The sequence below is a fragment of the Artemia sp. Qi Xiang Cuo genome, chromosome 1 (genome assembly GCF_049724085.1).
Source record: "Artemia sp. Qi Xiang Cuo chromosome 1, ASM4972408v1, whole genome shotgun sequence".
Taxonomy (NCBI): domain Eukaryota; kingdom Metazoa; phylum Arthropoda; class Branchiopoda; order Anostraca; family Artemiidae; genus Artemia; species Artemia sp. Qi Xiang Cuo.
This window is the reverse complement of record NC_142794.1, coordinates 73364953-73388879: the sequence shown is the minus strand read 5'-3', so window position 1 is coordinate 73388879 and position 23927 is coordinate 73364953. Positions and strand designations below refer to the sequence as shown.

Genomic DNA, 23927 nt, shown 5'->3' with positions numbered 1-23927 from the left:
CCCTGGTCTTCCAAAGAAAATCCAACCCGTAAAAATTTCTATTCGGGTGGGGGATCCCCAAAGTTTCTCGAAAATTCAGTTTTCTGAAAACTCCGGTTAGGTTAACGTTCGTACAGACACAAACATTAACAAGAAATAAAAATTTTTTGTTTTTGTTAGCATTCATTTTGGGGTGATTTTGGATAACCTAGTTTTCTTGTGGGGAAAGTCAGGGAAACCCCAAAATTTCGAGGATACTGGAAGAAATGGACGAATTATCATATGTTTATTAATTCCAGGAAACATCACTATTAAAGATATCCGTACGTCTTTTCCTTTCGGGAATATGATTGATGTAATTGAACTAAAAGGATCGACAATAGTGAAAATACTTGAGCAGTCTGTATCTCATGAAAATTTGGACTTGCGCGAAGGTTACGGTGGATTTTTGCAAGTATCAGGTATGATATTGGTAACTTTCACTTTAAATTCATTATCTTATTTTTCTTCTGCGCAAACTAAAAGAAAGGATTAGTGTTAACTATAGTATTTATTGGAACTTATCCTTTTTTTACAAACTTTCTTACACATATTTTTGGAAGCATTTTAGGCATAGTTATGAGGACGGGTTTTTCCTCTGCTTATTTCCAGCCTTAACTATTATTCTTTATGGTTACTTCTTGGTTTTTTTTTCTATCATTCTGGAAAATTTCTTCTCTGTGTTCTCCATTTTTTGTTATGTTAGTGATTATTATCTTGTTAGATCTGCACGAAAAATTAAAATATCAATGAATCATTAAGAATCGGGTTTACGGAGCCTCACAAAATCGGGGCCACGGAGCCTCACAAAAATGTTGTTCTTTGAATTGAGTTGGAATGGGACCAATGCTTCGTATCACAAATCTTATGTAGAGTCCCTAATCTCTTTTTGGCGTTGCAATGCAATGCAATGCTTTCAGAAATTTTAGTTCCCAAACCTGCTGCTAGGAGCTAACACATCTTGAGGAGATGTCATAATCCATCAAATTTAACCATTACAGCATAGAAGGGCCTATAACACATTGCATTAGAGTAATTGGAAAAACGGCGACATTCTATTAAAGTATAGAAAGGTTTTTAACACATTGAACTAGGGATATACGTGCGCTTGGTATAGAGAGATACGGGGTATACTGATACACTCAATTTCAGGGTGCTTTTAAGCCGGGAGTCCAGTTCGTCTTTCTATGAATTAGGGGTTTTGCTTTATATTTTCGTAATTCAAGGTTTTAATATTTTATGCTTTAATTTCAACTTTTTTTCCTGTTTTTTTTTGTTTTCAAGAGTTTTATTTTTTATACTTTGATATACATACACTTTAACACTTTCGAAAGTCAAAAGCCAGAATCTTACCCTTTTTTCCGATTTAACAGACTTATTATAGACTCAGTCACTTTTGGATTGTCTCTAACCCATGGTCCCCTTTTCAGGGGTATTACTTTCTGCATAGCGTAAGCTCCATTTCTCAGCAATATCTACTTTTTTTCCTTTTAGAAAGAAAATATTCTCGGATGAACTCTACATGCTTACTCACTGTCAAACTTAAATTTTACCGTATATCAGTGTTTTAAGGTTTTTCTGGATTCACATTATTTAATTCTTACCGATTATTTTCCAATAATAATTGGTTAGAATTTAATAAGTTCAAACCAGAAAAACCTTAAAAACCTAAGTACGGTAAAATTTAAGCTAGATAGTGTTAGATAAAAAAAAATTGAATGGTATGATAAGCCCAACATTCAGAATAGCCCAGGTCTCTGAGTTGGATATAGAGAGTTCTCCTTAAAAAAAAAAATAATACGGGAAATAATTGGTTAGAACTTAATAAAGTGGAACAAGAAAAACCTTAAAATCACTGATATACGGTAAAATTTAAGTTAGAATGTGTGAGATAAAAGGAATTGGATGGTACGATTGGCCCAAAACTTAAAAAGAACCCCAGCCCCAAAAGCAGGATATAGAAAATTCACCAAAAAAAAACAAATCTTGAAATACGGGAAATAATTAGTTACAATTTAATAAAGTGCAAAAAGAAAAACCTTAAAGATTGAAATACGGTAAAAATTTAAGGTTGAGAGTGTGAGATAAAAAAAGAATTGAATGGTATGACGGGCCCAAACTTCAGAAGAGCCCATGCCCCAAAGCGGGATATAGAGTTCTCCGCAAAGAAAAGAATAAATTCTTAAAATACGGGAAATAATGAGTTACAATTTAATAAAGTGAAAACAGAAAAACCTTAAAGAGTTAAATGCGATAAAATTTAATCTAGAAAGTGTGAGATGAAAACAAATTGAATGGTATGATGGGCCCAAACTTCAGAATATCCCAGGCCCCATAGTTGTATATAGAGATTTCTCCTTAAAAAAAGACCAAATCTCAAAATACAGGAAATAATCGGATAAATGTTAATAAAGTGGTTAAAGAAAATCTAAAGAAACAGGCTTTTGGGTGTCTAACTTCACAAACAACCCAAAACGCCTTAAGCTTTAAGAATCCCCTGAAATAGAGGGAGTGAAGGGCTCTTTGTAGGCTCTTTGCAGTTGATGAAGAGGGGCATCTTCTTGCTAGTGCTTGTGGTAACATGCTACGCAGTGTTGCATCCCATTGTCAGCTTTCGGGTGTTAGCATTCAACGAAAGGTCAAAAGAAGACAGGCATACTCTTCTACTAATATCATAAACCATATCTTGTCTACGTGCCGGAACTGTTACCTGTGTAAAAAAAAGTGGGATATTAGACAGTGAAATTGCCAGAAAAATAAAAAGGGCATTGGCAGAAAATATCACTAAGGAATATAAAGATGAATCGATGAAAAACAAAGTGCTAGCAAACGTCACTAGCATTGATCAAACAATCAATGAACCAAATAATAGCAAAGATGAAATGCATATTGAGCATATGAATGACCCACCCCAGTAAAAATGTGTTCATATTTAGTGTTATTGTAGCATTGAATTTTGACAAGGAGAAGTATTTGAACTCTGAAACAAGAAAATGAGGTAGCACTATCGGAAACGTATGCGTGCGTTGTCGTGACAGTAAGGAATTAAATTTCTTTGGTGTACCAAAAACTTCCATAATACAAATGGCGGATATGCGAAAGTATCATTTCCTGAGAAGTTAGTACTTAAAAAGAATGCCAACATAAAAATAATAGTTGATGAAGAGGGGTATCTTCTTACTAGTGCTTCTGGTAACATGCTACCTACTGATAGAACCTATCGTCATCTTTTAACGTATTAGCATTCAAATGAAAGCAAAGGGGAAAAGAAAGGCCTATTCTTCTACTAATATCATAAACCATCTCTTGTCTATGTGCCGGAACTGTTACCTGTGTAAATATAATGTTGTAATAGACAGTGAAATGCTGGAAAAATAAAAAGGGTATTGGTAAAAATATCACTAAGGAATATAAAGATGAATTGATAAAAAACAAAGTGCCAGCAAACGTTACTAACATCATTGATCAGCCAGTCAGTGAACCAAATAATACCAAAGACGAAACGCATATTGAACCTGTCGATGACACACCAGTAAAAATGGTGTATGACTCAAAATGGAATAATGATTATTCTACTGATTACGAGCTAATAGATGACAATAGCTACAGTATCAAGAGAGAACATGGTGAACTATTTTATGGAACAAATTCAAATTTTCAAAGTAGTTCATTGATATTAATAATGTATAATAATTTAATTTGTGTATTAATACGCACGATAAAAACGCATTCAAATATATAGATTCAGACATACAAACCGACAAAGACGGACACTGAAAGAAGCAAACACATACCCAGATTTAAACCAAAGAGAGTGAGAGAGTCAAAAACGCATACAAATACCTAGATTCAGACATGCAAACCGACAAAGACAGGCAGTGGGAGAAGCAAACATCCGCCCAGACGAATAGGCAAAGAGAGTGAAAGAGATAAAAACACATGCAAATATATGGATTTTGACATACAAACCAGCAAAGACAGGCATTGAGATAAGCAAAAACCTACCCAGACACACAAGCAAAGGAAGTGAGAGAGACAAAAACACATACAAATATAAATTCAGACATACAAACCGACAAAGACAGACAGAAGCAAAGACAGACTAGTAGAAGCAAACATCCACCAAGACACTAATGCAAAGAGAGTGAGAGAGACAAAACACATACAAAAACATATATTAAGACATCCAAACCGACAAAGACAGGCACAGGGACACAAAAACATCCGACCACACACACAGGCAAAGAGAGTGAGAGTATAAATTCAGACATAAAAACCGACAAGGACAGACACTGAGAGAAGCAAACACCCACCCAGATTCACAAGAAAAGAGAGTGAGAGAGTCAAAAACGCATAAAAATAAAAATATTAATACATACAAACCGACAGGCACTGAGAGAAGCAAAAATCTATCCATACACATAGTCAAAGAGAATCAGCGAGATGAAAACACATTCAAATACATAATTTCAGAAACACAAACAGAAAAACACAGGCAATGAGAAAACAAAACACCCGCCTAGACACACAAACAAATGATTGGAGCGAGACAAAAACACATATAAATATATAGATTTTAACATACAACTTAAGAAACAAAAGCACTAAGATAGGCAAAAACCTACTCAGACATCTAGGCCCAGAGTATCAGAGAGACAAAAACAAATATAGTTATATAAATTCAATCATATAAACCGAAAAAGAAATACATTAGGACAAGCAAACACCCGCCCAGACTTATAGGCAAAGAGAGTGAGAGAGATAAAAACACATGCAAATATATAGATTCAGACATGCAAACCGACAAAGAAAGACACTGGGAGAAGCAAACGCATACCCAGATTCACAAGCAAAGAGAGTGAGAGAGTCGAAAACGCATACAAATAAATAGATTTAGACATACAAACTGACAAAGACAGGCACTGGGAGAAGCAAACATCCGCCCAGACACATAGGTAAAGAGAGTGAGAGAGTTAAAAAACATACAAATAGATAGAATTTGACATACAAACCAACAAAGACAGGCATTGAGATAAGCAAACACCTGCCCAGATACACAAGCAAAGGAAGTGAGAGAGACAAAAACACATACAAATATACAGATTCAGACATACAAACCAGCAAAGACAGGCACTGAGATAAGCAAACACCCTTCCAGACACATACGCAGAGAGAGAGTGAAAGAGAGTGAAAAAAATACAACTATATAGATTCAGACATACAAACTCACTAAGACAGGCACTTGGAGAAGCAAACATCCGCCCAGACACATATGCAAAGAGAGTGAGAGAGACAAAAACACATACAAACACATAGATTAAGACTTACAAACCGACAAAGACAGGCACGGGGACACAAAAACATCCGAAAACACACACAGGCAAAGAGAGTGAGAGTATAGATTCAGACCTAAAAACCGACAAAGACAGACACTGAGAGAAGCAAACACCCACCCAGATTCACAAGCAAAGAGAGTGAGAGTGTCAAAAATGTATACAAATACATGGATTCAGATAAACCGACAAAGACAGGCACTGGGAGAAGCAAACATCCACCCAGACACATAGGCAAAGAGAGTGAGAGAGATCAAAACACATGCAAATATATAGTTTCAGACTTACAAACCATCAAAGACAGGCATTGAGATAAGCAAACACCCGCCCAGACACATAAGCAAAGGAAGTGAGAGAGACAAAAACGCATAAATATATAGATCCTAACATACAAATTAACAAAGTCAAGCACTGAGATAGGCGAACACCTACCCAGACACATAGACACAGAGTGTGAGAGATACAAAAACAAATACAGTTATGTAAATTAAATCATACAAACCGACAAAGACATGCACTGGGACAAGCAAACACCCGTCCAGAGACACAGGCAAAGAGAGTGAGAGTATAGATTCAGACGTAAAAGCCGACAAAGACTGGGACTAGATGAAGGAAACACCCACACAAATATATATAGATTCAGACATACAAACCGACAAAAACAGGCACTGGGACCCGCAAACATCCGCCCAGACACATATGCAAAGAGAGTGAGAGAGATAAAAACACATGCAAATATATAGATTCAGACATACAAACCGACAAAGACAGACGCTGAGAGAAGCAAACACATACACAGATTCACAAGCAAAGAGAGTGAGAGAGTCAAAAACGCATACAAATACATAGATTTAGACATACAAACCGACAAAGATAGGCACTGGGAGAAGCAAACATCTGCCCAGACACATAGGAAAAGACAGTGAAAGAGATAAAAACACATGCAAATATATAGATTCAGACATACAAACCGACAAAGACAGGCACTGAGATAAGCAAACACCCACCCAGACACATACGCAAAGATAGTGAGAGAGACAAAAACAACTAAAAATATATAGATTCTGACATACAAACCGACAAAGACAGGCCCTGAGATAAGCAAACACCCGCTCAGACAGATAGGCCCAGAGAGTGACAGAGACAAAAACAAATATAACTATATAGATTTCATCATATAAACCGACAAAGACATGCACTGGGACATAGCAAACACCCGACCAGACACACAGGCAAAAAGAGTGAGAGTATTGATTCAGACGTAAAAGTGATAAAAACAGGGACTAAATGAAGCAAACACCCACACAAATATAAATAGATTCAGATCTACAAACTGACAAAAACTGGCACTGGGACCCGCAAATATCCGCTCAGACACATAGGCAAAGAGAGTGAGAGAGATAAACACATGCAAATATATAGATTCAGACATACAAACGGAAAAAGACAGACACTGAAAGAAGCAAAGACATACCCAGATTCACAAGAAAAGAGAGTGAGAGAGTCGAAGAGAGGGAGAGAGAGCGAGATGGGCAAAGAGAGGGAGAGAGATAAAAACTCATGCAAATATATAAATTCAGACATACAAACCGACAAAGACAGGCACTGAGATAAGAAAACACCCGCCCAGGACACATACGCAAAGAGAGTGAGAGAGACAAAAACAAATACAACTATATAGATTCAGACATACAAACCGACAAAGACAGGCACTGTCAGAAGCAAACATCCGCCCAGACATATGTGCAAAGAGATAAAGAGAGAGACAAAAACACATACAAACACATAGATTAAGACATACAAACCGACAAAGACAGGCATGGAGACACGAAAGCATCCGACCGCACACACAGGCAAACAGAGTGAGAGTATAGATTCAGACCTAAAAATCGACAAATACAGACACTGAGCGAAGCAAACACCCACCCAGATTCAATAGCAAAGAGAGTGAGAGAGACAAAAGCAAATACAACGATATAGATTTAAACATACAAACCGACAAAGACAGGCACGGGGACAAAAAAACATCCGACCACGCACACAGGCAAAGAGAGTGACAGTATAGATTCAGACCTAAAAACCGACAAAGACAGACACTGAGAGAAGCAAACACCCACCCAGGTTCACAAGCAAAAAGAGTGGGAGAGAATCTATATATTTATATGTGTTTATGTCTCTCTCACATCCTTTGCTTATGTGTCTGGGTGGATGTTTGTTTATCTCAATGCCTGTCTTTGTTGGTGTGTATGTCTGAGTTTATATATTTTCATGTGTTTTTATCTCTCTCACTCTCTTTGCCTATGTATCTGGGCGAGTGTTTGCTTCTCCCAGTGCTTGTCTTTGTCGGTTTGTATGTCTGAATCTATGTATTTGTATGCGTTTTTGGCTCTCTCACTCTCTTTCCTTGTGAATCTGGGTGGGTGTTTGCTTTTTCAGTGTCTGTCTTTGTCGGTTTTTAAGTTTGAATCTATACTCCCACTCTCTTTGCCTGTGTGTGTGGTCGGATGTTTTTGTGTCCCAGTGCCTGTCTTTGTCGGATTGTATGTCTTAATCTATGTGTTTCTATGCGTTTTTGTCTCACTCACTCTCTTTGCCAATGTGTCTGGACGGATGTTTTCTTCTCCCAGTGCCTGTCTTTGTCAGTTTGTATGTCTGAATCAATGTATTTGTATGCGTTTTGACTCTCTCACTCTCTTTTCTTGTGAATCTGGGTGGGTGTTTGCTTCTCTCAGTGTCTGTCTTCGTCGGTTTTTACGTCTGAATCTACACTCTCACTCTCTTTGCCCCTATGTGTGGTCGGATGTTTTTGTGTCCCAGTGCCTATTTTTGTCGGTTTGTATGTCTTAATCTATGTGTTTGTATGTGTTTTTGTCTCTCTCACTCTCTTTGCATATGTGTCTGTGCGAATGTTTGCTTCTCCCAGTGCCTGTCTTTGTCGGTTTGTATGTCTGAATCTATATAGTTGTATTTGTTTTTGTCTCTCTCATTTTCTTTGCGTATGTGTCTGGGCGGTTGTTTACTTATCTCAGTGCCTGTCTTTGTCGGTTTGTATGTCTGAATCTATATATTTGTATGTGTTTTTGTCTCTTGTCACTTTCTTTGCTCGTGCGTCTGGGTGGGTGTTTGCTTATCTCAATGTCAGTCTTTGTTGGTTTGTATGTCAAAATCTATATATTTGCATGTGTTTTTTATCTCTCTCACTCTCTTTGCCTATGTGTCCGGGCGGGTGTTTGCTTATATCAGTGCCTGTCTTTGTCGGTTTGTATGCCTGAATCTATATATTTGTTTGTTTTTTTTTGTCTCTATCCCTTCCTATGCTTATTTGTCTGGGCAGGTGTTTGCTTATCTCAACGCCTGTATTTGTTTGTTTGTATGTCAAAATCTATATATTTGCATGTGGTTTAGCTTCTCTCACTCTCTTTGCCTGTGTTTCTGGGCGGATATTTGCTTGTCCCAGTGCCTGTCTTTGTCGGTTTGAATGTCTTAATCTATGTATTTGTATGTGTTTTTGTCTCTCTCTACTCTTTTTGCCTGTGTATTTGGGTAGGTTTTTGCTTCTCCCAATGTTTCTCTTCGTTGGTTTCTACGTCTGAATCTTTACTCTCACTCTCTTTGCCTATGTGTCTGGGTGGGTCTGGGCGGTGGTTATCTTATCTCACTGCCTGTCTTTGTCAGTTTGTATCTCTGAATCTATATGTATCTGGGTGGGTGTTTGCTTCTCCTAGTCCCTGTCTTTGTCGGTTTGTACGTCTAAATCTATACTCTAACTCTCTTTGCCTGTGTGTCTGGGCTGGTTTTGCTTTTCCCAGTACAAGTTTTTCTTGGTTTGAATGATTGAATCTACATAGATATATTTGTTTTGTCTCTCTCACTCTCTGGGTCTATGTGTTTGAGCGGGTTTTTGCTTATCTCAGGGCCTGTTTTTGTCAGTTTGTATGTCAGAATCTATATATTTATATGTGTTTTTGTCTCTCTCACTTCCTTTGCTTATGTCTCTGGGCGGGTGTTTTGTTATCTCAATGCCTGTCTTTGTCGGTTTGTATTTCTGAATCTATGTATTTAATGCGATCACTCTCTCACTCTCTTTGCTTATGAATCTGGCTGGGCGTTTGCTTCTCTCAGTCTTTGTCTTTGTCGGTTGTTAGGTCTGAATCTATAGTCTCACTCTCTTTGCCTGTGTGTGTGGTCTGATATTTTTGTGTCCCTGTGCCTTTCTTTGTCGGTTTGTATGTATTAATCTGTGGGTTTGTCTGTGTTTTTTTCTCTCTCACTCTCTTTGCATATGTGTTTGGGCGGATGTTTGCTTCTCCCAGTGCCTGTCTTTGTCGGTTTGTATGTCTGAATCTATATAGTTGTATTTGTTTTTGTCGTTCTCACTCTCTTTGCGTATGTGTCTGGGCAGGTGTTTGCTTATCTCAATGCCTGTCTTTGTTGGTTTGTATGTCAAAATCTATAGATGTGCTTATGTTTTTATCTCTCTCACTCTCTTTGCCTATGTGTCTGGGCGGATGTTTGCTTCTCCCAATGCCAGTCTTCGTCGGTTTGTATGTCTATATCTATATATTTGTATCCATTTTTGACTCTCTCACTCTCTTTGCTTGTGAATCTGGGTAAGTGCTTGCTTCTCGCATTGTCTCTCTTTGTTGGTTTGTATGTCACAATCTATATATTTGCATGTGTTTTTATCTCTCTCACTCTCTTTGCCTGCATGTCTGGGTGGATGTTTGCGTGTCCCAGTGCCTGTTTTTGTCGGTTTTTATGGCTGAATCTATTTGTATTTGGGTGGGTGTTTGCTTCTCTTAGTCCCTGTCTTTGTCGGTTTGTACATCTGAATCTATACTCTCATTCTCTTTGCCTGTGTCTCTGGGCGGGTGTTTGCTTGTCCTAATGCATGTCTTTGTTTGTTTGTATGATTTAATCTATATAGCTGTATTTGTTTTTGTCTCTCTCACTCTCTGGGCCTATGTGTCTGAGCGGGTGTTTGCTTATCTCAGGGCCTGTCTTTGTCGGTTTGTATGTCAGAATCTATATATTCATATGTGTTTTTGTCTCTCTCACTTCCTTTGCTTATGTGTCTTGGTGGGTGTTTGCTTATCTACATGCCTGTCTTTGTTGGTTTGTATGTCTTAATCTATATATTTGTATGTGTTTGTGTCTCTCTCACTCTCTTTGCCTATGTGTCTTGGCTGATGTTTGATCCTCCCAGTGCCTGTCTTTGTCCGTATGTATGTCTGAATCTATGTATTTGTATGTGTTTTTATCTCTCTTACTCTCTTTGCCTATGTGCCTGGGCGGATGTTTGCTTCTCTCAGTGCCTGTCTTTGTTGGTTTGTATGTCTGACTCTATGTATTTGTATGCGTTGACTCTCTCACTCTTTTTGCTTGTGAATCTGGGTGGGCGTTTGGTTCTCTCAGTGTTTGTCTTTGTCGGATGTTAGGTCTGAATCTATAGTCTCACTCTAATATTTTTGGTCTGATATTTTTGTGTTCCCGTGCCTGTCTTTTTCGGTTTGTATGTCTTAATCTATGGGTTTGTATTTGTTTTTGTCTCTCGCACTCTCTTTGCATATGTGTCTGAGCGGATGTTTGCTTCTCCCAATGCCTGTCTTTGTCGGTTTTTATGTCTGAATCTATATAGTTGTATTTGTTTTTGTCGTTCTTACTCTCTTTGCGTATGTGTCCGGGTGGGTGTTTGCTTATCTCAGTGCCTGTCTTTTGTCGGTTTGTATGTCAGAATCTATATATTAATATATGTTTTTGTCTCTCTCACATCCTTTGCTTATGTGTCTAGGCGGGTGTTTGCTTATCTACATGCCTGTCTTTGTTGGTTTGTATGTCTGAATTTATATATTTGCATGTGTTTTTATCTCTCTCACTCTCTTTGCCTATGTGTCTGGGCGGATGTTTGCTTCTCCCAGTGCCTGTCTTTGTCGGTTTGTCTGTCTGAATCTATGTATTTGTATGCATTTTTATCTCTCTCACTCTCTTTGCCTATGTGTCTGAGCGGGTGTTTGCTTCTCTCAGTGCCTGTCTTTGTCGGTTTGTATGTCAGAATCTATATATTTATATGTGTTTTTGTCTCTCTCACTTCCTTTGCTTGTGTGTCTGGGCGCGTGTTGGCTTATGTCAATGCCTGTGATTGTGTGTGTGTGTGTCTGGATCTATATATTTGTGTTTGCTTTCATCTCTCTCATTCGCTTTGGCTATGTGTCTGGGCGGATGTTTGCTTATCACAGTGCCTGTCTTTGTCGGTTTGTATGTCTGAATCTATATATTTGCGTGTGTTTTTATCTTTTTCACTCTCTTTGCCTATGTGTCTGGGCGGATGTTTGCATTTCTCAGTTCCTGTGTTTGTCGGTTTGTATGTCTGAATCTATGTATTTGTATGCGTTGACTCTCTCACTCTTTTTGCTTGTGAATCTGGGTGGGCGTTTGGTTCTCTCAGTGTTTGTCTTTGTCGGATGTTAGGTCTGAATCTATAGTCTCACTCTAATATTTTTGGTCTGATATTTTTGTGTCCCCGTGCCTGTCTTTTTCGGTTTGTATGTCTTAATCTATGGGTTTGTATGTGTTTTTGTCTTTCGCACTCTCTTTGCATATGTGTCTGAGCGGATGTTTGCTTCTCCCAATGCCTGTCTTTGTCGGTTTTTATGTCTGAATCTATATAGTTGTATTTGTTTTTGTCGTTCTCACTCTCTTTGCGTATGTGTCTGGGCGGGTGTTTACTTATCTCAATGCCTGTCTTTGTCGGTTTGTATGTCTGAATCTATATATATTTTTATGTGTTTTTGTCTCTCTCACTTCCTTTGCTTGTGGGTCTGGGCAGGTGTTTGCTTATCTCAATGCCTGTCTTTGTTGATTTGTATGTCAAAATCTATATATTTGCATGTGTTTTTATCTCTCTCACTGTCTTTGCTTATGTGTCTTGGCGGATGTTTGCTTCTCCAAGTGTCTGTCTTTGTCGGTTTTTATGTCTAAATCTATGTATTTTTATTCGTTTTTGACTCTCTCACTCTGTTTGCTTGTGAATCTGGGTATGTGTTTGCTTCTCGCAATGTCTCTCTTTGTCGGTTTGTATGTCTGAATCTATATATTTGCATGTGTTTTTATCTCTCTCACTCTCTTTGCCTATGTGTCTGGACGGATGTTTGCGTGTCCCAGTGCCTGTTTTTGTGGGTTTGTATGTCTTAATCTGTATGTATCTGGGTGGCTGTTTGTTTCTCCTAGTCCCTGTTTTTGTCAGTTTGTATGTTTGAATCTATACTCTCACTCTCTTTGCCTGTGTGTCTGGGCGGGTGTTTGTTTGTCCAAATCCATGTCTTTGTCGGTTTGTATGATTGAATCTATATAGCTATATTTGTTTTTGTCTCTCTCACTCTCTGTGCCTGTTTGTCTGAACAGGTGTTTGCTTATCTCAGGGCCTGTCTTTGTCAGTTTGTGTGTCAGAATCTATATATTTATATGTGTTTATGTCTCTCTCACTTCCTTTGCTTATGTATCTGGGCGAATGTTTGCTTATCTCAATGCCTGTCTTTGTTGGTATGTATGTCTGAACTTATATATTTGCATGTGTTTTTATCTCTCTCACTCTCTTTGCCTATGTGTCTGGACAGATGTTTGCTTCTCTAAGTGCCTGTCTTTGTCGGTTTGTATGTCTGAATCTTTGTATTTGTATGCGTTTTTGACTCTCTCACTCTCTTTTCTTGTGAATCTGGGTGGGTGTTTGCTTCTCTCAGTGTCTGTCTTCGTCGGTTTTTGAGTTTGGATCTATACTTTCACTCTCTTTGCCTCTGTGTGTGGTCGGAAGTTTTCGTGTCCCAGTGGCTGTCTTTGTCGGTTTGTATGTCTTAATCTATGTGTTTGTATGTGCTTTTGTCTTTCTCACTCTCTTTGCATATGTGTCTGGGCGGATGTTTGCTTCTCCCAGTGCCTGTGTTTGTCGGTTTGTATGTCTGAATCTATGTATATCTATGCGTTTTTGATTCTCTCATTCTCTGCGCTTGAGAATCTGGGTGGGTGTTTGCTTCTCTCAGTGTCTGTCTTTGTCGGTTTTTAAGTTTGAATCTATACTCTGACTCTATTTGCCTCTGTGTTTGGTTGGATGTTTTTGTGTCCCCGTGCATGTCTTTGTCGGTTTGTAAGTCTGAATCTATGTGTCTGTATGTTTTTTGTCTCTCTCACTCTCTTTGCATATGTGTCTGGGCGGATGTTTGCTTGTCCAAGTGCCTGTCTTTGTCGGTTTGTGTGTCTCAATCTTTATAGTTGTATTTGTTTTTGTCTCTCTCATTCTCTTTGCCTGTGTCTGGGCGGGTGTTTGCTTCTCTCATTGCCCGCCTTTGTTGGTTTGTATGTCTCAATCTATGTATTTGTATGTATTTTTTGTCTCTGTCACTTCCATTGCTTGTGTGTCTGGGCGGGTGTTGCGCTTATCTCAATGCCTGTCTTTGTTGATTTGTATGTCAAAATCTATATATTTGTATGTGTTTTTATCTCTCTTACTCTCTTTGCCTATGTGTCTGGCCGGGTGTTTGCTTATCTCATTGCCTGTCTTTGTCGGTTTGTATGTCTGAATCTATATATTGTTTTTTTTTGTCTCTATTTCTTCCTTTGCTTGTTTGTCTGGGAAGGTGTTTGCTTATCTCAATGCCTGTCTTTGTTGGTTTGTATGTCAAAATCTATGTGTATGCATGTGTTTTTGTCTTTCTTACTCTCTTTGCCTGTGTGTCTGGGTGGAATTTGGTATGCCAATGTAACCGTTTTTGTCAGTTTGAATGACTGAATTTCTATATTTGCGTATGTTTTGTCACTCTCACTTTCTTTGCCTGTGTGTCTGGGCAGATGTTTGCTTTTCCCAATGTTTGTGATCGTCGGTTTCTACATCTGAATCTTTACTATCACTCCCTTTGCCTATATATCTGGGCGAGTCTGGGCGGAGGTTCGCTTATGTCACTGCCTGTCTTCGTCAGTTCTTATGTCTGAATCTATATGTATCTGGGTGGGTGTTTGCTTCTTGTAGCCCCTGTCTTTGTCAGTTTGTACGTCTGAATCCATGTTCTCATTGTCTTTGCATGTGTGTATGGGCGGGGGTTTGCTTGTCTAAATGCATGTCTTTTTCGGTTTATATGATCTAATTTATATAGTTTTATTTGTTCTTGTCTCTGTCACTCTCTGGGTCTATGTGTCTGGGTGGGTGTTCGCTTATCTCAGGGCCTGTCTTTTTCAGTTTGTATGTCAGAATCTGTATATTTATATGTGTTTTGTCTCTCTCAATTCCTTTGCTTATGTTTCTGGGCAGGTGTTTGGTTATCTCAATGTCTGTCTTTGTTTGTTTTTTATGACTGAAACAATATATTTGCATATGTTTTTATCTCTCTCACTCTCTTTGCCTATGTCTCTGGGTAGATGTTTGCTTCTCCCAGTGCCTGTCTTTGTCGGTTTGTATGTCTGAATCTATGTATTTAATGCGTTCACTCTTTCATTCTCTTTGCTTGTGAATCTGGATGGGCGTTTGCTTCTCTCATTGTTAGTCTTTGTCGGTTGTTAGGTCTGAATCTATAGTCTCACTCTCTTTGCCTGTGTGTGTGGTCTGATATTTTTGTGTCCCCGTGCCTATCTTTGTCGGTTTGTATTTTTTAATCTGTGGGTTTGTATATGTTTTTGTCTCTCTCACTCTCTTTGCATATGTGTCTGGGCGGATGTGCTTCTTCCAGTGCCTGGCTTTGTCGGTATGTATGTCTGAATCTATATAGTTGTATTTTTTTGTCGTTCTCACTCTCTTTGCGTATGTGTCTGGGTGGGTTTTTGCTTATCCCAGTGCATGTCTTTGTCGGTTTGTTAATCTGAATATTTGTATTTATATGTGTTTCTTTCCGTCTCATTCTCTCTGAATATGTGTCTTTGCTGATTTTTAATTATCTCAGGGCCTGTCTGAGTCTGTTTTTATGTCTGAATCAATATAGAGGTATTTGTTTATGTCTCTCTCATTCTCTTTGCGTATGTGTCTGGGCGGTTGTTTGCTTATCTCAATGCCTGTCTTTGTTGGTTTGTATGTCAAAATCCATATATTTTCATGTGTTTTTATCTCTCTCACTCTCTTTGCCTTTGTTTTTGGGCGGTTGTTGGCTTGTCCCAGTGCCTGTTTTTGTCGATTTTAATGTCTTAATCTATGTATTTGTATGTGTTTTGTCTATCTCACTCTCTTTGTCTATGTATCTGGGTAGGTGTTTGCTTCTCCCAATGTTTGTGTTCGTCGGTTTGTATGTCTGAATCTTTACTCTCACCATCTTCGCATATGTGTCTTGGCGGGTCTGGGCGGGGGTTTGCTTATATCACTGCCTGTCTTTGTCAGTTTGTATGTCTGAATCTATATGTATTTGTGTGGGTGTTTGCTTCATCTTGTCCCTGTCTTTGTCGGTTTGTATATCCGAATCTATGCTCTCATTCTCTTTTCCTGTCTCTCTGGTTGGGTGTTTGCTTGTCTCAATGCTTTTCTGTTTTGGTTTATATGATTTAATTTATATAGTTTTATTTGTGTTTGTATCTCTCATTCTCTGGGCCTATATGTCTGAGCGGGGTTTTGCTTATCTCAGGACCTGTCTTTGTCGGTTCTTTTTCAGTTTGTATGTCAGAATCTGTATATTTATATGTGTTTGTGTCTCTTTCACTTCCTTTGCTTATATGTCTGGGTGGGTGTTTGCTTATCTCAATGGATGGGTTTGTTGATTTGTATATCTGAATCTATATATTTGCTCGTGTTTTTATCTCTCTCACTCTCTTTGTGTACGTGTCTGGGTGGATGTTTGCTTCTCCCCGTGCCTGTCTTTGTCGGTTTGCATGTCTGAATCTAGGTATTTGTATGCGTTTTTGACTCTCTCTCAGTCTTTGCTTGTAAATATGGGTGGGTGTTTCCTTCTCTCAGTGTCTGTCTTAGTTTACCCTAGAAATTTTGGGAATATAACAAAGAAATAGATAACATATTTTAATGAAATAATTACATGTAGAATATTAGTACAAAAAATACATTATAATACATTATTAATATCAATGAACTACTTTGAAAATTTGAATTTTTTCCATAAAATAGTTCACCATGTTCTCTCTTGATGCTGTAGCTATTGTGATCTTTTAGCTCGTAATCAGTAGAATAATCATTATTCCATTTTGAGTCATACAAAATTTTTAACTGGTGTGTCATCGAAAGGTTCAATACGCATTTCGTCTATGGTATTATTTGGTTCATTGAGTGTTTGATCAATGATGGTAGTAACGTTTGCTGGCACTTCGTTTTTCATCGATTCATCTTTATATTCCTTAGTGATATTTTCTACCAATGCCCTTTTTATTTTTCCGGCAATTTCACTGTCTATTACAACATTATTTTTACACTGTAACAGTTCCGGCACGTAGATAAGATATGGTTTATGATATTAGTAGAAGATTAGGCTTTTCTCCTTTGCTTTCCTTTGAATGATAATACCTTAAAAGATGACGATAGGTTCTATCAGTAGGTAGCATGTTACCATAAGCACTAGCAATAAGATACCCCTCTTCATCAACTATTATTTTTATGTTGGCATTCTCTTTGATTAATAACTTCTCTATAAATGATACTTTCGCATATCCACCATTTGTATAATGAAATTTTTTGGTACTCCAAAGAAATTTAATTCTTTACTGTCATGACAACGCACGCATACGTTTCCGATAGTGCTACCACTTTTACTTGTTTCAGAGTTCAAATACTTCTCCTTGTCAGCATTGACTGCTACAATAACACTAACACGTGAACGCATTTTTACTGGGGGTGTCATCCACATGTTCAATATGCATTTCACCTTTGCTATTATTTGGTTCATTGATTGTTTGATTAATGCTACTGACGTTTGCTAGCACTTTGTTTTTCATCGATTCATCTTTATACTCCTTTGTGATATTTTCTGCCAATGCCCTTTTTATCTTTCCGGCGATTTCACTGTCTATTATCACATTATTTTTACACAGGTAACAGTTCCAGCCCGTAGACAAGATATACTTTATGATATTGGTAGAAAAGTACGCCTGTCTTCTTTTGATCTTTCGTTGAATGGCTATACCTGAAAGCTGACGATGGGGTGTAACACTGGGTAGCATGTTACCACAAGCACTATCAAGAAGATGGCCCTCTTCATCAACTATTATTTTTAGGTTGGCATTCTCTTTCAGTGCGGTCATCTCCGGAGATCTCAATCTCGCATATCCACCATCATAAGAGTTGAATTTTTTGGTACTCCGACGAAATTTAATTCCTTACTATCATGACAATGCTTCCATACATTTCCAATGGTGCTATCAACTGTACTTGTTTCATAGTTCAAATACTTCTCCTTGTTGGCACTCAATGCTACAATAGCGCTATCATGTGAACAAACTTTCTTAAAATGCTCCATCTTCACTTTTTTAAAGATACGACTTATGTGTTTATTGTTCCACTGTACAATGATTAATGACCTATAAACATGCAATAAACTATGTAGTGACGATAAGCCGCCATAGAGTACCAGTGGGAAAGCCGCATCGTGTCTGTGAGCAAGCATAGAGTACGATTGGTATAGCCGCAAGAATATTTCATGTCATTTTAAGATACGTAAAAAAAAAGTTTATAATTTCGAAGTCCAAAAACTTCAGTCCAAAAAAAAGTGCTACTGCAAACAATATTTTTCTAATAGTAAAAGTCACGACTAACATTTCTATATCATTCTCATTTTGAATTTGGAAAATATTAAATGTGAATTTTTTCTGGTTTAAGCATGTTTTATCTCATTCTAAGACATGTCAAAAAAAGTTAAAAAAAATACACCATGTTAAAAAAAATAAAAATAAATAAAAAAAAGTATAAAAAAATGGGAGAGGGGGCCCAAAACGTTGTAGGGGAGGGGGACCCCTTGGAGCTTGGGGATAATGAACCTTAGGGGGTTGAGGTTCTTGGTGGTTAGGGTAATACGGAATGCCCTTTACTAAAATTTTATTCCAACAAACTGTTTGAACAAAAAAAAAGAAAACCTATTTCTATTTCTTGTGTATTATAACTTGTGTATTATAGCGACCACAACCTAGAAGTTCTAACTTTTTCCTTTACAAATAATCCCTAAAACGTCTTTAATCTGTCTTGCCCAATAATCCCTTATTTTACCGACCACAGCCTAGAAGTGAAACTATGTCAATCGACTTCTGAAACCAAAGTATTCTATTTGTGTAGAAGGATCACCCAACTCAACCCTCGAATTCACATCCTTCTCAAGTCTACTAAAATTTACAGAATACTTTAAAATTCGCCCAAATAATCCCCTAAAATGTCTCAATCTATTTCGCTCAAATAATCCACTAAAAGTAATTTCTGAAAGTTCCTTTGTTTTGGCATCCCTGCATTGACACATTTAAAATTCCCGGGAAACAATTCCCGCGTTAAATATATTCAATCTCTATGAATCTCCTTGTATCTCGTTTGAATTTCTGAAAATTATCTAAGGTGTCCTAGTTACACTATTAAGGCTTCGAAATAATAATTCCTGAATTTATTGCTAAGCTTAAAGAAAATGAAGCCTTATTAAAATATAATTTCTATCTCTTTAGAGTTCCGCATATTGCCTTATATCTGTTGCGTCAATCCCGTTTGTATTCCATAGGCTTAGAAACATCTATGATTGGCCTAGAAAGACGTGTGGTCTTGTATATCTTGGGATTCTAGCCCTCTGATTGGCTGTGATCTTGCTCGTACAGCGGTAATACCTGGCCTTGTACTTACGTATCTAATATGTTGTGTCTTAGATAGAGACAAAAAGTAAGTTTTAAATTAAGTCCTAGGCGATTATCTCTTTAAGTTGCTTACCTATATTTTGCTAAGTAAAAATATAATCTTTACTAGTCTTTTTCTTCTAAGTAAACCTAAATTACATTTAAATCAACGGCAACTTGAAAACAAGCTAAGACAAACATTGTCAGAAGTTGAGTAGATGAAGACTTTGCATAATATACATGTGATTTGTTTTATTCTTCCACATGATCTCGAGGATTTTTTTAAGGTGAAAGAAGATCAATTTAATTATTTATTTTCTTTTTTCTTGCGTAAAGACTAAGTGTCATTCAAAATTGGTCAAGAAAAAAAGGCAAAATTGCACTAGAATCAACTCGATTTTTTTTTTCTATTGCACAGTTGTTTTTGCTGCAAAAGCAAAAAAAAAATTCCAATTCATTAATATCTAGAAAGTTGGAGGGGTGGTTTTCCAATTGTTTAATTAAGATACAAAATAGGTACCTTTTAAAATTTGGAGGAAGGTTTCTTAAGGATTTTACATAAAAACATATCTTTCAAATTACACAGGCAACGCCCCCCCCCCCCCTTAAGTGCTGCTCTTGATAGTGAAATAAAGGCCCCCTGTCTTGAAAAGAAACTTTCCTATCAAAAGTTACGAAAACGTTACGTTTTTATGAGCTTGGACGTTACGAAATTTTTTAGTCTTGTGGCAACCCTGACCACAGTACCCAGTATTCTTAAAATAATAAGCATAAAGAATAAATTGTTCAATCCTCAGTGGTAGACAGTTAGTCCTATAAAATATAAAAATCCTTTGGATTTATCAGTCGTTAAAGTTTAATTTTGTGACTATTCTATCAAAATGCTAATTATATACAAAAATTAAAGTTAAACTGACCAGGATTTTATCTCAAATCTAATCAGTGTTAAACTTTCACCATGGTTTTCATAGAACTTCAATCCACCCGTATGGTTCAATCCACCCGTTTCATTCTACAGTTGCGGCATGGATCATATTTTCGTTAAAATTACAACTTAAGACAAAATATAGGGCAAAGTATCAATTACTAACATTTTGTTACTAGAAGGTCACAAATTCTAATCTGACCTTGTTCAGTAGTAAAATCAGGGCTTTTTGAAAATTGTGACTAAACGTTCTGATTCGACCCACTTTCAAGAACATGTGCCTCTGATGTAGCATGAAAAGGAAGTTTTTCGGTAATTCAAAGTAACTGGTTTGTTCTTTATTTAGCAGAATACATAAAAGCAGTCATATCGTTCCCTTAAATGTAAAATCTGTTGACCATCATGGTCTTCAGTGTGTGAGTGAGGTTAGTTTTCAAGAAATTATTTAGGTGACAATTACAACAATGCTTAGCATTTGGACTTAATTGATTTTCACTTATTGCGGCCTTTGGGACTCTGGTTGGCACTCCTAGGGATTTAAAATCGGGCTAGAAATGATTAATTTCGGGATTTAAAGTATATCCAAATTCAGTATAGTGACTTTCTAGTGACACAGTTCATGGTAACGAACTGTTTGATTCGAGTGACTCGAGTGACTCGTCTCAATAGTAACTGAAATGATAATAAATTCGCTAATACACTAAAAAAAGTTATATAGGGAATCGGTCTGGTTAATTATAAAAGGGGACTATGTAAGTTTCATCGGTATCATAGCTGTGGAGATGGCTGAAACCTAGTAAAGAACAAACAATGGCACATATTGGGTTTAGTTTGGGGCCTCATTCTCAGAAGTTTGTCTCTTACTATTCAAAATACGAAAAAGCCATAGGCTTTTTCCTGTTTGCGATCTGAGTTGCAGCGGTATCCGGGTTGAAGCGGTAGCTAGCAACCTAGTAATAGACGAGCACGTCCCATACTAAGAAATACAGTAGGTCAGTAGCCCATAATTCATGAAACTATAATCAGATCAAAAAACAAAGTACACAATTAGAGCCGCACTGTCCAATAGCCCTATCTTCAAAACTAACTGTCCCTTGGCAGGAAAAACAAGGAAAATATATCTGTTTGAAAATCAAGAGCAGTGGCTGCAACCATGATATTCCGCATCGACAGCAGGTTTTTTTTCCGGGTTGTTACTAAAAAAAAAGCTGTAGATAAAATAAAGAGCATAATATTACTTCCCTGTATAATTAACCATGGATGCTTTTTTGGAAATAAATGTTAAATCCTTGCTGTTCTTTGGATTTTTTTGTTCTTTGAAGGGAGGGCAGGGAATTATGTGTATTAATAAAGATTTATCATTGGTTCTCATCCGTCTTTACTGTTGACTCCCTTTATCCTATAGTAACAGTCTTAGCAAGTGATTATCCCTGTGAAACCCTACAGGTAGATATATAGAATTTTATTGTTACAGAAACCTCTTCGGGCAATGGCAAAAAACAAATAAACACTGACGGACATAGTATAAACATACATAACAATAATGATAACATAACATAATAGCATAGAAATAACAATAGCTATATAATAGCAGACATACAACAATATGTCATCCTATATAATAATACATAATGGAATGCAATAGCACAAATGCAACAAAAGTAATATATTATGTATATGGAAGCACTCCTGCCTTCTACATTACTATAATAAATTATTTTCCTTGGCAGAGAAATTAGCATGTGTGAGCCTTCCGGAAGTCCCTTCCTTTCCTGATGTAAGCCCATTTGATTACTTTATTGGCCTTCCTGAGCATCGAAATTAGTAAAGAAACGACAGTTATAGATACGTTCTAATTCCTTTGGTACCAAAATTAGCCTGCTACTGCCCAACTGGACATTAAACCTTGGAAATACTTGGATAGAGTTTGACAGAAGTTGCATTAGAAACTAAATTAAATGTGTTCTAAAGTACCGAGAAGTACAATCATAGTAGGCGAAGAAAGGCCCTTCTTGCAGTCAGAGTTAAAATTTCAAAATCAAGGATACTTGGGAGAGGAGCCTGAATATTAAGGTCGCTGAACTAAGCAAGGAACATACAATTTTGAACCCAAATTGTTAAGCTAATTTCTCAACAACCAGAAAAAGGTTTGAAGCTTTTTAAAAGTTGATTCCCACTTTTGTCCTATATACGGGAAGAGGACGCGGGTCTCCTAAGTTATACTTTTTATTTAAAAAGAGCAAAAAATATTGAACAGTTAGATTCGTGTGTTTTTCGCACAGTTCATATAATTATCCAGTAGGATCATTCCCTATCTCACCCATTATAAAAACCCGGACCGGGGTGCGAGTGCTCCAGAGAACGTAGAAACATAAGCGGCGTCAGATCTTTTCACGGGTAGACAAGTCAGACGCGAAACAATCGGAAACAAGTGGAAACCCACTATTAATAACTGCACGAAGAAGTGGAAGGAGCTTTTTGTTCGCACCGAGAACGAAGACCAGAAATGATCTGCGATAAGCTTACTGGATAATTATATGAACTGTGGTTTTTCGTTAGGATCAATGGTATATCAAACAGTTCGTGGTAACGAACTGTAAGTGAGGACCGACCCGGCTCAATAGTAACCGAAACCCTAAGAAACGGAATTTCGATACCAGTAGATACATCAAAAGAATAATATTTTTATGCTGATTTCAAATATAAGTATCATCAAGTTTAGTCTTGCCCATCAAAAGTTACGAACTTGAAAAAATTTGCCTTATTTTCGAAAAAAGGGAAGAGCATCCCTTAAAAGCCATAGAATCTTAATTAAAATCACAGCATCAGATTCAGTGTATCAGAAAACCCTACTCTTTTCAAGCTCCTATCTCCAAAAATATGGATTTTGTATTTTTTGCCAGAAGAAGGATCACGGATGCTTGTTTATTTGTTTGTTTGTTTGTTTTTTTTTTCCCAGGGGTGATTGTATCGATCCAGTGGTCCCAGAATATCGGGAATGAAAATTGAAAATTTGAACGGAAATTCAAGTTCTAGTGCCTTTTTTAAGTGACCTACAAAATTGTGGGGGGGGGTCGAATAGACCCCCTCCCACCCTCATTTTTTTGCCGAAGTCGCTTGATAAAAATTTTGAAATGGCTATTTTGTTCAGCATAGTCAAAAATTCAATAAATATGTCTTTGAGGATGACTTGATCCCCCCAGTTCCAGGGGGAAGGGCTGCAAGTAATGATCTTTGCCCTTTGTTTACATATAGTATTGGTTATTGGGAAGTATACAGATGTTTTCAGGAGGGATATTTTCTGGTGTGGGTGGTCGGAGGGAGTGCTTACGTGGGAGGATGTTTCCATGGAGGATGTTTCATGGAGGTTTGGACATTTCTATGAAGGGGGCACCAGATTTCTCAGCATTATTTTAAAACGATCAGAAACTAAATAAAAGAATAAGTTTTTTTTAACTGAAAGTAAGGAGCAACATTAAAACTTAAAACGAACAGAAATTTTTACGTATAGGAGGGAGTTCGCCCCATTTTCAATACCTCGCTCTTTACACTAAAGTTTTTTTTTACTTTGGCTCTTTGCGCTAAAGTTTGATTCTGTCTCACAACTCTATTTTTTAAAACAATAACCCAAAAACCCATATAAACAAATTTGTGACGTATTTTTAAAGTTTGTTTGTGTATCCCCCAGAAAAATACCCCCCCCCCCAGAAAAAAATACTGGATACGGCCCTGTTCATGTCTATGCTGGGTACAGCAAATTAATGTTACAGGTAATCTACGGCTTAGGCTTATGTTTCCTGGAAAAGATGTGACTTGGCGACAACCCCACAGCTATAATCTCCACACCAAAACGATAATATATTTATTTCGGTGGATTCACT

The 23927-nt window shown here is 37.4% G+C and overlaps 1 protein-coding gene across 2 annotated transcripts in view; it reads left to right on the top strand.

Moving 5' to 3' along the window:
• The window catches only part of LOC148956700 (snake venom 5'-nucleotidase-like), a 117692-nt gene that overhangs the window by 54712 nt on the left and 39053 nt on the right, over positions 1 to 23927 (top strand). For both annotated transcript variants that reach the window (XM_089086812.1, XM_089086804.1), the window contains exon 7: positions 279 to 440. In XM_089086812.1, the coding sequence (XP_088942938.1) occupies positions 279 to 440 (162 nt within the window). The remainder of the gene's footprint in view (positions 1 to 278; positions 441 to 23927) is intronic.